General features: G+C 43.5%; 1 protein-coding gene across 1 annotated transcript in view; it reads left to right on the top strand.

Moving 5' to 3' along the window:
- The window catches only part of RAB3A (RAB3A, member RAS oncogene family), a 56,459-nt gene that overhangs the window by 19,343 nt on the left and 20,968 nt on the right, over positions 1-16,148 (top strand). Inside the window, exon 2 of the mRNA XM_040326948.1 lies at positions 1,130-1,357. Coding sequence (XP_040182882.1) covers positions 1,130-1,357 — 228 coding nt within the window. The remainder of the gene's footprint in view (positions 1-1,129; positions 1,358-16,148) is intronic.

The raw sequence follows: 16,148 nt of genomic DNA, 5'->3' as shown, positions 1-16,148 counted from the left end.
CAGTCACATTTATACAGTAATTAGTGCATTTTTATAGCACTGATCGCTGTATAAATGTGAATGGCGCCAAAAATGTGTCAAAAGTGTCCGATGTGTCCGCCATAATGTCGCAGTCACGAAAAAAATGCTGATCGCCGCCATTAGTAGTAAAAAAAATAATAAAAAATAATAATAATTCTGTCCCCTATTTTGTAAGCGCAATAACTTTTTTGCGCAAACCAGAGGCTTCTTGCAATTTTTTTTATTTTTTTTCCCCCAAAAAATATGTAAAATAATACGTATCGCCTAGACTGAGAAAAAAAATGTTTTTTAAAAAAAATTGGGCTATTTATTATAGCAACAAGTAAAAAATATTGTTTTTTTTTTTTTTTCAAAATTGTCGCTCTATTTTTGTTTATAGCGCAAAAAATAAAAACCGCAGAGGCACTCAAATACCACCAAAAGAAAGCTCTATTTGTGGGAAAAAAAGGACGTCAATTTTGTTTGGGAGCCACGTCGCACGACCGCGCAATTGTCAGTTAAAGTGACGCAGTGCCACAAGCTGAAATTTCACCTGGTCAGGAAGGGGTATATGTGCCCAGTAAGGAAGTGGTTAAAATGAATCTGATTGGTTATGTTAAGTTTTAGACACGCAGTAATGACAGCTTAGACCACCGTGAAAAGCTCCCAGTACCATGGTTATAAGGAGCCAGACAAGCAGGAAGTGTGGAGATCAGAGCAGATTACAGCTACTTCAAAGCAAAAACGAACAATAAGGACATGAAACCAGTACTGCAGTAAGGTAAAGGAAGCTATTTAGCTAAAAAAAATAATTCCTTTAGTGATCCTTTAATAGGTGGACAATTTTGTATTTTTGGGTAATTATCTGGTAAGTTTTGTGTGGACCACAAGGCCCCAGCTATCATTGCGTGATGTATGCGGGAATCCAGAAAATTCCCTAGGCTTTTCCAGGTTATATAATGCTGAAAATGTTGTGTTTTTTTTTTTTTATTATATATATATATATATATATATATATATATATATATATATATAACTTTACTTTTAGACACCTTCTTTCTATTTTCAAATCGAATGTCTGGTTCCTATCGCATTAATTTGTAATTTGCACATCTCTCTCTTTGTACAGATGGCATCAGCTACAGACTCCCGTTATGGGCAAAAAGAATCCTCGGACCAGAACTTTGATTACATGTTCAAGATCTTAATTATTGGGAATAGCAGCGTGGGTAAAACCTCCTTCCTCTTCAGATATGCAGACGACTCCTTTACCCCTGCATTTGTCAGCACGGTGGGAATAGACTTCAAAGTGAAAACCATTTACAGGAATGATAAAAGAATCAAGCTGCAGATCTGGGTAAGCATATAATTAACCAAGATACATCTGTATCTGATTATCCCACCCATTGACTGATTTTTCTAGTGTCTGTCTTTTTACGTTTTCGATTATATACATTTTGTAAGAGACAATACATATGAGCATTACACCTTCCAACATCATGCACTTTTCTGATATTTGTTCCTTCAGGGTCTATTTTTACACTTTGTATTCTATAAAATTTGTAGATCACATTAAGGCCTCATGCACAAGGATGTTATAAAAACGCTAGTAGCGTTCACTGTAGAATGAGTTTTGCAGTCGTGTTTTTTTTTAGCTGTAGTGTTTTTTTCTTTTTTGTTTTGTTTTTAGCTTTATTTTTGCTAAAAAAAAAAAAAAGACTGAATGTGGATTAGTGTATGGGCAGCTTTATTGTCATTCTACCCAAGCTGTCCATAGTTACTTATTCCTCATTTACCACCTACATGGCCACCTCTTTTATATTTTAAATTTCTGAACCGATAGGGTGCATATAAGATTCAGGCATTCTATAGAGGCATGCAGTGAAAGGAGTAGTGGGTGGGAACCATGTTCAATGGGTGGAGAGTGTCCTAAAGAAGTCAATGGCAACATGAGGCAGAGATCTTAGGGGCCAATGGCTGGGCTGTTCTGCCTTTAGCACAGGATGCTTGACAAAGGCTGGGTTCGCACTAATGCGATGGGTTACGTGATTTGTACAGGAATCGCACTGCATTCCTGTGCAAGTCGCATGCAATTCTGTGTAAAAAAAGTAGCAAGCGCCCTTTCTTTGCCACACTGAAACCCGATCACATAGGTGTTTGTACCCATGCGATTCGATTTCAGCAAACGCACTGCATTCTGCGACCTGCTTTTTGTGGTGTAATTTAACTTTTGACACCCGCAGCAGATCACATGCACTGCATAGCAATTGAATTGCAGTGATTCCTGTGCATTTCCCCCATTGAATTATTGTGGATGAGAGATGTTTTTGTGCACAGGGCGGCTGGTGGATAAGTTAGACCTGGGCCAACACCTAATGGATGCCTTTGACCATCCTAAGGAAGTGGTACATTAATACTGTATTGGGTATAAGTAAGCTGTGCCAAGCCTTTAAAGGGTAACTAAACCCGTGTGTGTGTGTGTGTGTGTGTGTGTGTGTGTGTGTTTAAAAATAAAAAATAATAATATTCTTGTCTCCACTGTGCAGTTGGTTAAGCACAGAGTGGCCCCAATCCTCCTTTTCTGGGGTCCCTAATCGGCACTAGTAGCTCCTCCTCTTCTCAAGTGCCCTGTCGGAGAAACGCTCTCCTTCGGGACACCTGTGCTGCCCCCCGGTGCCCACATTGTTTGATTTGATTGACCGCAGCGACTGCACTGCTATCGATCTATCCAATCGGGGCATGAGACTGGTGTGCTTGCCCCTGGGGAGAAAAATACTGGGTTCAGGCAAGTTAAACGGGGGTCTGTAGAATTACAGAAGGTTTTTCACCTTGAATGAACCAAGGTGAAAAACCACAAGGGTTTACTACCTTTAAGAAGCAATAAATATAAACAATACACTCACCAAAATCATGCTTTTTTTTTTTTTTTTTTTTTTTTCATTTTTTTTCATGTAAATATTTCCAAAAACAAAAATGTCAGATTGTTTTTTTTCATGCTTATTTTCCTTTAATTTCGCCCTGCAATTAACACAGTTCCTGTACCTGGATAGCTACATCCACTGTATTTTTAGAGCAAGCCATGGTTTTCACCTTTGCTAGACTTCAGACAGGTCTGCCTTTTTGTTCATCTTCATAATATGGGGGAGATGGGGAGACTATTAGTGTACAGTAGGAAGATGGCATAACAGGCATTTCTGTACTTGCTGAAAAGGTTCTTAGCCTGAAAAATTAAAACCAATCGCCACCACATCCAAAGACTGGTAAGCTGTAGTATATTACATGTTTGAGCTTTGGGTTTAGTTATATTATAATTGTTATGCTTGGGATTGGACACAATTTTACAAACATTTTTCCAAGCACTATGATTAAAGGGGTTTTAAAGTTTTTTTTATCGTAATGCATAAGATAAAAAGCCTTCTGTGTGTAGCAGCCTCCCTAATGCTTACCTGAGCCCATCTCTATCCAGTAATGTCCATGAGTGTCTCGGCCGCCCGTGACTGTCCCTTCTGATTTGGCTGAGAAACGTCAGTGGCGCCATTTGCTCCCGCTGCTCTCAATCAAAGTCAGTTGACCAATCAGGAGAGAGAGGGGGTGGGGTCGAACCACAGCTCCATGTCTGAATGGACACACGGAGTTACAGCTTGGCTTCGGTGCCCCCATAGCAAGCTGCTTGCTGTGGGAGAACTCAACAGGGAGAGGGGCCAAGTTCACAGAAGAGAGACCTGAGAAGAGGAGAATCCAGGCTGCTCTGTGCAAATCCGACTGCACAGAGGAGGCAAGTATAACATGTTTGTAAATTTTATTTTTATTTCCTATAAAAATATCAATCACTTTAAAGGATAAGGGCAGTGTTTACTTCATTTGATGCTCTGCCTTCCACATTCTGTCTAATTCTCAACCAAGTCGGTGTCCTAAATAAACTGCACACCTTGTGCCAGGTCATTCTAGTGCAAGGATAGGGTTTCCCTACAAGCTGAGAAGCTCTGCCCTTGCAGCTTTGTACTGTAAGGCAGAAACCCATTCTGTGTTACGTCTTTACGGGTTGCATTTCCCAACTCTGTGCTCCTTTTTAGCTTTTTCTATTTAGTATAGCGACCATGAAAGCTATTAAAAGAAATCTGTTATTGGAGAAATATGAGAAGCTGTCATTGCTGATCTTTTTCAGCAAACGCAGTTGCCTGGTTGTTCTACTGACCCGCTGGGTTTATTTGCTGGTTTTAGTGACCCAGAACAATATGCAGATCAGTTCTAACTTCAGTTGGATTCAAAGGCTAAGTTCACCTTTTTGTGAAAAAAATAATAAATGCACATATTTCTGCAGGTTTGTGCATATGTGTATGTTACACGTTTCCCTAAATATGGGTGTAACGTGCACCTAAAGAAAAACGTATCCCTTTTAAAGATTGGTGTGCATCGTCCCATGAGTGGCCCCACAAAAACACAAAAGGCTGTGAAAATAAGTTATTTACTAGCCAGAAGGCCATTCTGTCAGATCAACTAGATTGGTTGGACTGATTAAATATCTGATGCCTCCCCCAGTCTGCATTTGGAAGAGCCACCTTTTGTTGCAGGTCTTTTATGTTTGATTGGATAGAGATTATTTTTGAATATTTTTTTTTTTTTTAAGTCCTGCAAAAGATTCACAATTGGATTAAGGTATGAGCTTTGCCTGGGCCATTGCAAGTGTTTGGGTTTAAACTGTGACTTTTTTGGGGCGATTGTCCTGTAGAAAAGTGAACCTCCGTTGCAGAAGCCTTGCAGAAAAAATAATAAAAACTCTACAATTTCCCTGTATTTTGCTTCATCCATCTTGTACTCCAGCTTTCCCTGTATCTGGAAATGAAGTTTTCCATCCTCAACATTCTGCTACCGCTACTATGTTTCATTGTTGGAATGGCAGCATGCTGGCAGACCTGAAGTTTAAGTTGGCATTATAAGACCAGAGAACGTATATGCGCATGTGTAATGTTTGCACATGAAAGGCATGTTAAACAGAATTGTATTTTCTTTTTGGTATTTGATTTTTTTTTTCTCCTCACTATTTAAACTCCGCTTAGCAAAGCGTCTGTGCAGTCCTTTGAATGGTTTCTCTCATCTCAAGAGTGGGTGCCACTGCCTGCACCTCCTTTAGGCTGGGTTCACACTGAAGCATGGTGTGTCCTTGTTCACCAATTTCAGCCCGAATTTTTGGCTGAATTCGGACCTGAAACTTTATCACAAGGGGCTGACGGCCACACATGTGATAATACAGTACAGATGACAGGTACTGTGGCCACCAGTGGTCTTTTATAACCCCTCCCACTACAAACATGCCTGAGCATTTGCTATTGTCCTTAGGAAGATGGATTTCCTTTCTTCATCTCTGCTGATTCTGTATTGTATTTACCTGTGCCCTTAGCCCTTTCTGAGCTGCCGAGACCACCTGATTCAGAGTTTCTCAAGCCCTTGGAAGTGTCCTGATAGAATGTTTTCTCCCCCTAAGCACTTGTTGACCTTCTATCCACATGGGGTAGATTTTGTTGAGAAGTGGTCTGTTCCCTCTGTGAATCCAGCCAAATATCCTCTTCCTCCCCCTCCTTCTTTGCTCCTACCAGCTGTAGATTTTTTTTTTAATTTTTTTTTATCAAGGATGTTGCTGGTAGCAGGATCACTCCTTTTCCCCAGGGGAAGAAGTCTACAGAACAGCCTGCAAAGTCAACCTCCTCTCTGAACATATACTCCTTCAACGTCGAGGCTCTCCAAGCTTTACTCCCCATCCATACGCAAAATCTTGCACTCCAAGTCTTCTAAATCCTCCAACAAGCCTGTCTTGGCATGAAGGTGCACCCCCACTTTCCAGAGTGGGGTGATGTCTGTTGGCCTTTGCGGGTGCTTGGACATCTTGCATGCCAGATGCTTGGGTGCTGGAGATGGTGTTCCAGGGCTAAAACTCAATGTAACAACACACGAGTATGAAAGGGTTTAAAGTCGTTTAGGACATTCCATTCCCAAACACATAGGCAGCTGCCGAACACTCCAATCAGCCGAACAAGAAACCCATACGAATAATTCTTCCCCCCCCCAGTACGAGACGAGGCTCTGTATTGAGGGTCAAGCAGGAATCAGACTCTTTATTGAAAGGAATACAGGCTCTTTATATACACTTGAGAATACTGCAGTCACCACATGAACAATGACCCAAATCCACCCACAACATCGCACAATTGTTACATAACGAGCCCCCAATACACATTATTCTTGGTGTCAATACACCCCTTAGCAGGCAACAGGTGAGTTCATTAGCACTCTTAATAATAGGTGACTGGAAAGCTGCTTCAGACAAGATTAACACAATTTACTTATCCAGACAAAAGCAACATCGTTAAGCAATAGACGGTTGGTCTCTTACATTGAACTTCCTGGAATGCCCATATTAGGAGTTATACTTCCTGGTCATAGACCTCACAGTGTACAGGGGATAAAATCTTAATTTCTTTATCGTACACCACAGGAGACAGTTCCTCTCCATATAGCCCCTCCCATCAGAGGAGTACCTCAGTTTTTTCGCCAGTGTCTAAGGATTGGACGCGTGGAGAAGTGGTAAGGGAAGCTCGGACTAAAGAACCCTCTGGGGGCTAAAGTATTATGCTAAAAATGGATAAGATCCGGGCCTCACGCATGAGGCATCGCCTGTAATGTCTCTCTTTGGAGGACTGGGCTCTGAGGTTCCAGCACTTTCACTATTGCAGCTAAAAGGCCTGGTCAGAGTCTTTTACAAGGCCCAGAGAAGAGGTCTCCTTTAAATAGGAACCCATACCCCTGAAGGTTGGCACACAAAACCTGCCGAGATGGGAGAAGATTGGTACTGTCTGTAAAATCAGCAGTTAATCCTGGATAAAGGTAAGGGAAAAAGGAGCCTAAGATTTTTCTTAAGCACCTTTTCCAAGAATTTTAAGAGGGGGTGTCTTCTCAAATTTGGCCACTAGAGGGAGTAAAGAGCTGCGTTTACTCACCTCACTCCATAAGTGTCAGACCCACAAGCACACTTTCTGTTGCAGAGCTCTGCACTGCACCGCTCTTCCTCTCCTGGAAACATAATAAAAACGCCAGTAAAGGCATGGGGAAAGTTCTCTTCATGCCTCCAGGCAGCCGCCTCAATATTTTAGGTCGCACACGGGGCGCGATTTATCGGGAAAAGGCGGGAGTGCGCACGCCAAGTTTTTAAAAATGGCGCCCAGATAGGGGCCATAAACCAGCAAGAAAGCCAGCAGCTCTCCCTCGGGACACAGCAGCAGTTTCTTGGGGACACGTAAGCTCTATGTGGTTGGTGGGCATTACCAAAGAGAGACACCTACTCTTTGCATCAAATTGTGTGTTTAAGTTGCATACTTGATGTAAATTGCTAAACTGAGCACAGTAGTATATGCATCTTGGTACCTTGGCTTGTTGCTTTGGAAAATGTCTTCCCTTAGAAAGGGTTCAGGGGCTAAGAACAAGAAGGCAACCCTGCCGGAGACAGGGGGTTCTTCCCGTGCCTGCTCGGTACCTTCCTCCCCAGTAAGCCTTGATTTTCCTATACAGGAGGAACCGTTGCCACTATCAGGAGTTTCTCCAGTGGCACCCGGGCCTGCATATGTCACTGAGGACACTTTTGCCGCAGCTATGGAGAGATTAGAAGAAAAGATTGCGACTAAGTCCTCGCAAAAGGACATAAAGCGAAGCAGATCTCCTTTGTCGGCTTTAGATCCTCTGTATGAAAGATCTGAGGAGGAGGAGGAGGAGGATGAAGCAATATCTGCAGAGGACAGGGATGAGAAGTCAGACGGCTCAGGGGTATCAGAAGAGCCATTTTCTGCTTCCCAGATGCTAAGATCGCAGGTGCAAAGTTATGCTGAAGCAGTACAAGCTGCATTCAGGCTGCCCCCCTCTGAGTTATCTAAATCACCTGTCTCCTCCCTAGGCTCATTCACCTGAAAGGTGGTGTCAACAGATGCCAGCCTAACGGGCTGGGGAGCCATACTGGAAAAGGCTTCAGCCCAGGGAACCTGGACCAAAGCCGAGAGAGACCTACCCATCAACCTACTGGAGTCAGGGGCAGTATACTTGGCCCTCAGAACCTGGACAAGCAGGTTACAGGGCCACCCGGTTCGGATTCAGTCCGACAATGCTACAGCAGTGGCTTACATCAATCACCAAGGAGGCACCCGCAGCCAGGGTGCCCAGAAGGAGGTGAATCACATCTTGAGATGGGCAGAAAAACATATTCCTTGCCTTTCTGCAATTTTCATTCCAGAGTTAAAGAACTGGCAAGCAGACTATTTGAGTCGCCAACAGCTATCACCAGGAGAGTGGTCTCTCCACCCCGAAATCTTTCAGGCCATTTGCCAGAAATGGGGGACCCCGGATGTAGATCTACTAGCTTCCAGGTCAACAGGAAGTTGGACAACTTTGTGTCCAGGACAAAAGATCTTCTGGCCTACAGATCCGATGCACTGGTAGTACCGTGGAATCGGTTTTCACTGATCTATGCCTTTCCACCAATTTCCCTTCTACAGAGACTGATTTGCAGGATCAAGAGGGAAGGAATTCCGGTAATCTTGGTGGCCCCAGATTGGCCCAGAAGATCTTGGTACGCCGAGATCATAAAGATGGCAGTGGGAACACCGTGGAAGCTTCCGCTTCGTCACGATCTGTTGTCACAAGGTCCAGTGTTCCATCCTTTCTTCCTTACAAGGGCTAAATTTGACGGTTTGACTGCTGAGACCCACATCCTGAAGAAGAGAGGGCTCTCGGGCCCGGTACTTTCCACGATTAACGCCAGAAAGCCAGCTTCCAGACGTATATACTACAGAGTATGGAAAACATGTTTCATGGTGTGAAACTAACAAATGGAGTCCTCAGATATATGATATAAGTAGGATTCTTGCTTTTTGCCAGCTAGGAGTGGATATAAAATTAGCCCTTAGTACTATTAAAGCGGGGGTTCACCCTATATAAAAAAAAAAAAAGCATTAAATTCGGCATAGTAGCGCGAGCTACAGTATGCCTGTCTGTATTTTTTTATCCCCGTACTCACTGTGCAATTGGATATTGAAGATTCCGGGGAATGGGCGTTCCTATGGAGAGGGAAGGTGATTGACGGCCGGCCCTGGCACGTCACGCTTCTCCGGAAATAGCCGAAATAGGCTTGGCTCTTCACGGCGCCTGCGCATAGCCTGTGCGCAGGCGCCGTGAAGAGCCGAGACCTACTCCGGCTGTCTTCGGGGAGCGTGACGTGCCAGAGCCGGCCGTCAATCACCCTCCCTCTTGCTAGGAACGCCCATTCCCCGCGGCAGACGGAATCGTCTATGTACGATTACACTGTGAGTACGGGGATAAAAAAATTAAGACCGGCATACTGTAGCTCGCGCTACTATGCCGAATTTTATGCTGAAATGTTGTTCTGCAGGGTGAACCACCGCTTTAAGGGTCAAATATCAGCTCTATCAGTCTTCTTTAAAAGACCACTGGCATCTCGTTCCCTAGTGCGGACTTTCATTCAGGGGGTATTGCGGATCAATCTGCCAGTCAAGCCTCCCTTGTGCCCATGGGATCTGAATTTAGTTTTGTCAGTGTTGCAGAAGCAACTTTTTGAACCGATTCGCCAGATTCCACTGATCCTTTTAAGCAGGAAGTTGGCATTCTTGATTGCTATCTCTTCGGCTAGAAGAGTATCTGAATTAGCAGCTCTTTCCTGTAAAGAGCCTTATTTAGTTTGCCATAAAGACAAAATTGTACTGTGACCCCCATCCTGCCTTTTTACCTAAGATGGTGTCGGCTTTTCATTTAAATCAGGACATTGTCCTGCCTTCTTTTTTTTCCGAATCCGCAGACCGTAGAGGAAAGATTACTCTCTAGATCTAGTGAGAGCTGTAAGGGTGTATCTGCAGGCAATACGCAAAACAGATGTTTTGTTTATTTTGCCAGATGGTCCTAAGAAGGGACAAGCGGCATCAAAATCCACTATCTCCAGATGGATTCGACAAACTATTATTCAAGCATATGGTTTAAGGAACAGAACTCCTTTTTCTGTTAGGGCGCACTCTACCAGGGCAATAAGTGCTTCATGGGCAGTGCACCACCAGGCTTCGGTGACTCACATCTATATGGCTGCAACTTGGTCTTCAGTCCACACATTTTCTAAATTTTATCAGGTAGATGTGAGGACATGAGGATGCCGCCTTTGGGCGAAGTGTACTGCAGGCAGCTGTATAGAGCTTCTTGTCCATGGCGGTCTGCTTGATCTGTGTCTCCCCCCCCCCCCCTTCATATAGGGCATTGCTTTGGGACATCCCATTATGTAATGAATATGGCTCTGTGTCCCGTGGTGTACGATAAAGATTTTACGGCTTACCTGTAAAATCCTTTTCTTGGAGTACACCACGGGACACACAGGCCCCCCCCCTTCTTAAAGGGAACCTTATTGCTTTGCTACACAACTGAGGTACTCCCTTGATGGGAGGGGCTATATGGAGGGGAACTGTCTCTGATTGGTTGTGCCAGTGTCCAATCACCTCTGGTGACCATACAACCCATTATGTAATGAATATGGCTCTGTGTCCCGTGGTGTACTCCAAGAAAAGGATTTTACAGGTAAGCTGTTAAAAATTTTGTTTATTTCTTGAGATATTGTTAATGAATATTACTGTCCCATTTGAAGTAATCCAATCATATTCTCAGTGTTCATTATTTTCTTGGTCACCCTGCGCCAAAAAGTGACACCCGTCACACTCAAGTTTAGTTCCTTTTTGTCCTCGCCTCACATTCTACCTTTTAAAACATTCTGTGTCTCAGAACAGACTGGCTGATCTTAATCAGACCTTCTTGGACCTTCTGGATCAATGTATCATAGCTCCAGGTTTTACTCCAGCCTGTTCCCTCTTCCAAAACCTAAAGGATTTGCCTAATCCTGGACCTCGAATACTTTAATTTGGGTCCTCAAATTTTGGATAGAATTAACCAGATCTTCCCTCGCTGCCCTCCATCAGGAGACTTTTTTTCGACATACAAGATGCTTACTTGCATGTATTACCAGCACACAGTTTTTTCATGTAGGACCTCTGCACTGCCAGTGAACCTACCTTTTCTATTATGTGCTGCTGTGCAGGGAGGGTTGAAGTATTATGCATGAGCAATGCACAGATTTACTTTAAGGTGAGCTGAGGCACTAGAATGGTAATATTTCAGAAGATTTTGAAAGGAAGCAGAAGCGTGTAATGTTAAAATATAACTAATGGTATTGTTACCAATGCGTCTTTGTATTGTTCCAATTTTCTTCCTATCTCAGTAACCTTCACAATTTTTATTTACATGTACTGATTTTGGATCCCTTTGCTTAGGAAAAGTTTATGTACCTAACAGCCCAAAGCACATATTGTCCCTTTTTTTCTTCTGTAGCTCTGACTTTTAAGGACAAAGAAAAATCACTTTTATTCTAGAGAAACAGTGCATTAGGTCTAATGCTAGCTATATTAGAATAAACAAATGGGACTCCTGCCCACCAGCAATTGTTAGTAGGGTCATGTACTGACCGATTACCAGATAATACACCAAATCCATCCAAACTATAGTACTCCAAGGTAGTAGTCTCAGAAATACTACCGGTACCTTGAGCCACACCAGAGAAAAAGCAGGAGATTAGGGATATTAACAAGTGGCTAAGGAGCTAGTGTAGAAAGACTTATCAGTTGGTTACTAGCTCTTTAGCAGGGACAGACTGCACCTAAATGGGGAGGGTACAGCTTGGCTTGGAGAGAAGATGGCCAAAAAGTTAGAGGAGCATAAATTGCACATCTCATTTGACAACCTATGACACTTTTGAAGGCCCTGGAGCACCAGGTCAATGGAAATACCCACAAAATGAAACCATTTTGGAAAGCTAACAGCCCAACGTATAATCTATGAGGCATAATGACTCTTTTGAATGGTTCATTTTTTTCCAGAAGTTTTTGGAATATGTGGGGGGGAAAAAAATGAAAACGCATTTTTTTTTATACAGTTGTCCATTTATAAGATCTTACAAACACATAGCATGTACTAGCAAAACTGACACCCCACAATACATTCTGCTACTCCTCCCAAGTATGGCGATACCACATGTGTGAGACTTTTACACACCCTGGCCACATAGAGAGCAGGGAGGTGCGGTGAGGTCAGTGGCTGGTGAGGCACTGGCTAGTATCAGAGCCAGATACACACAGGTTACATACGCTGCGATCATTAGAGCAAGAGGTATAATTCTAGCACTAGACCTCCTCTGTAACTCTAAACATGTAAACTGTAAAAAAAAAAAAAAAAAGATTAAAGCTTCACCTATGGAGATTTATAAGTACTGAAGTTTGGCGCAATTCCACAAGTGTGTGGAATTTTGAAGTGTGACATGTTGGGAATCTATTTACTCGCAGTAACATCTTTCACGTTCTACAAAAGAATCGGACCAACAAGTGTTTTTTTTTTTATTGATGAACATTGAAGTAGCACTGTCAGGTGTTCTACAAGCATAAATTACACATCTCATTTCTCAACCAGGTACTGGTTTCTGGCAGGTACTCTGGTGGCAGGTACTCTGGTGGTGAGGTGGTGGGTACTCTGGTGAGGTGGCCGGCACTCTGGTGAGGTGGCAGATACTCTGGTGGCAGGTACTAGGTGACAGGTACTCTGGTGGCAGGTACTAGGTGACAGGTACTCTTTATTTAGGGGGGGAAATCTGGGCACAGTAGTACATATGTAGTGTATAACATGTGTAACTCACCTTTAGCTGATCTACTCCTCACACTGGATTGGTGTGCGACGAGGAGAACCCAGCATTAGTAAGTTACACACAATGGTGTGTTTTGTTTACATTTAGTGACCGGCTATGATTGGACACAGCCAGTCACGTGGTAAAGAGCGCTGTGCAGCTCTGCATCATGAAATCCGGTAAGTTATACCGGAATCTCTGCTGCCCACCATTCCGCCACCTCTACATTCAGCCCATCGGGGATCGGCTGTGTCTTGAGGGACACACCGTTTTGCCGCGCTGCGTGCTTTGTTTATGGGAGCCGGTTAGCCACAAGGAAATCTCCACCGCCACTTCATTACCCCCATCGGGGGATGGCTGCGTCCCAAGGGACACACCGGATCGCCGCTCTGGGGGTCCACAGTAGCGGTGGAAAGCAGAGGACGTCATATGACATTCATCCAGGATGGGAGATCCCATTTGTGGATGTCATTTTGACTATGGCTGGGTAAAGAAGTGGTATATAAATGGTAAGAGAGCGAGGCCAGAACGTATTGGGCCCCATAAAGGATGATGAATGGAATTTAGCTACAAAGGACAGAGAGAAGGCGAAGGTTTGGAATATATTCTCCTCCTCATTCGTCACCAAGGAATCGGGGGGGGGGGGGGAATACAGTAACCAAGACCTGTAATGTTCTTTTTCATAAACCACTGACGAACGGTAGACAAAATCAGAAATAGACTTGAAAAACTTAACATAAATAAGTTACCGGGACCAGATAGCTTACACCTGAGGGTCCTTAAAGAGATGGTAAACTTCCTCTGCAAACTTTTACCTATAATAAGGCTTACCTATAGGTATTGAAAAATATCTCCTAAACCTGTACAGTTTAGGAGATATTTCCAGTACATGCAGCCAATGACATCACTGGCAAATGCACTCTGAAGGAACAGCCCACGAGTGCTGTTCCTTCCGATCCCGTGACTTCATCGCGGCTCCGGCCAATCACCGCGCCAAAGCCTGCAAGCCCGGAAGAAGCTCCGGGAAAGATGTCGGCCATGACAGCGGTGTACGGGGATCACTGCAACAGCTTAGTTTTAAGGTTAGTATTTCATAATATGCAATGCATACTAGTTCATTATGCCTTTGACTTGCAGGTGTGTGTTTTTTTTTTTTTTTTTTCTCAGAGGTCAGCCAGGTGATAGCCAGACCATTGTTTCATGGATAGTTTACTGACTGGAATGGTGCCAGCTCATTGAAGAAAAGCCATATGAGACATATCCCTTGGAACTACAGTCCAGTTAGCCTGACATCAATAGTATGCAATTTATTGGAGGGGATGATAAGGAACTATGTACAAGATTTTAGTAATAAAAACAGTATCATTAGCAGTTATCGGCATGGGTTCACGAAGGATCGTTCTTGCCAAACCAATTTATTAACCTTCTATGAAGACATGAGCTGCCATCTAGAGGAAGGTCTGTGGATGTGGTGCATCTAGATTTTGCAATGGAATTTAAAACAGTTCCCCACAAGCGTGTACTGTACAAACTGAGGTCTGTCGGCATGGACCAAAGGGCGAGTAACTGGATTGAAAATTGGCTACAGGGGAGAGTCCAAAGGGTGTTGATCAGGGGTCTCCAAACTTTTCAAACAAAGGGCCACTTTATTATCCTTCAGACGGGCCGGAAAGTGTGGCCAGCAGGGGCAGAAAATGTCACGGGCCCAGCATCAGTGAGAATGAATATGGCCTCAGGGTTGGTGGTCAATAGGAGGAGGAGTATTCCCCCTATTAGTAGGAGGAATAGTATCCCATCATTGGTATCAGTGGAAGATATAGTGTCCTTATTGTTTGTGTCAGTGGGAGGAATAGTGCCTCATATCAGTGGAAGGAATTGAGCCCCAAGGGCCGGATAAAGGCTAGCAAATGGCCACATCTGGCCCTCGGGCCGCAGTTTGGAGACCCCTGGTGTTGATAAATGGGGGGTACTCGTACTGGTCTGGTGTGGAAAGTGGGGTCCCTCAGGCATCTGTCCTGGGACCAATCCTGTTTTTATTTATTCATTAACGATCTAGAGAATAGGATAAACGGCTCAATCTCAGTATTTTCGGACGATACCAAGTTAAGCAGGGCAATAATTTCTGCGCAGGATGTGGAAACCTTGCGAGAAGACCCAAACAAAATAATGGGGTTTAATGTTGAAAAATGTAAGGTAATGCATTTGGGTGCCAAAAATACGACCACAAGTTACTGGCTACAGGGGAGAACCTCTGGGGGAATCTCAGATGGAAAAGGACATGGGGGTCCTAGTAGATGACAGGCTCAGCATTGCCAGGCTGCTGCAAGCAAAGCCGACAGAATATTGGCATGTGTTAAAAAGGCGATTCACTCCAGAGATACAGAGATAAAGCGATTAATCCCCCACTCTACAAGACTCTGGTCCAGCCGCACCTTGAGTATGCCATCCAGTTCTGGGCACCAGTCCTCAAGCAGGATGTGTTGGAACTGGAGCGAGTCCAGAAAGGTCAACAAAGCTAATTAAGGGAATAGAGAACCTCCGCTACGGGGAAAGACTACAAGCATTGAACTTATCCTCTGTGGAGAAGAGACGCTTGTGAGGAGATATAATATCGATGTACAAATATCGTACTGGCAACCCTAGCATAGGGAAAAAAGTATTTTAGTGAAAGGGAATTTAAAAAGACACACGGCCATTCACTAAAATTGGAAGAGACCATAAACTGCGTAGAGGGTTCCTTACTGTCAGAGCGGTAAGTATGTGGAATTCTCTTCCACAAAGAGTGTTATACTCGGGGAGCGTCGATGGTTTAAAAAAACTATTAGATGGGCACCTCAATGACCACAACATACAGGGGTTTATGATGCACTATTGACATCATGTTTTTTTTTGTTTTTTTCAACCTCGCCATCTATGTATGTAACATGTTTTTATTGCCCCCGGCCACTCCCTCTTAAGATGCAAAGGCAGCGGACACATGCCACTTCCACACTGCTTTGCATTGCATTTGTGCCATATGTGGCCAAATGCAGTATTTTCTGTTTTTAAATCGATGAAAAACATTCAACCAGCACAGGAAACGGCTGAATAACATTAGTGTTTTTTTTTTTTTTTTTGCCTGATTCGCAAGGAATACATATACATGCACACTTGGTGAATTGCTATGTTTTTTCTTCATAAGTACACACCCTAGGGCATTTGGTTTTGAGGAATCTTTCAGAATTTGCCCAAATTGTCATACCGGTTTAGGTTTACCATTGAAGCGGTTATATTAACAATCTGTTATGTTACAATAAGTATATATGTGTGCTATTCTACCTAAAGATGAGTGCAGACTTTGGATTCCAGCAGTCACCTGAACACAGTTGCTCCTCAGCTAAGGTTGCCACAT

Source organism: Rana temporaria, chromosome 1 (genome assembly GCF_905171775.1).
Source record: "Rana temporaria chromosome 1, aRanTem1.1, whole genome shotgun sequence".
NCBI lineage: Eukaryota > Metazoa > Chordata > Amphibia > Anura > Ranidae > Rana > Rana temporaria.
Note: the sequence above shows the minus strand (reverse complement) of the source record. Positions and strands in the feature narration are given on the sequence as shown.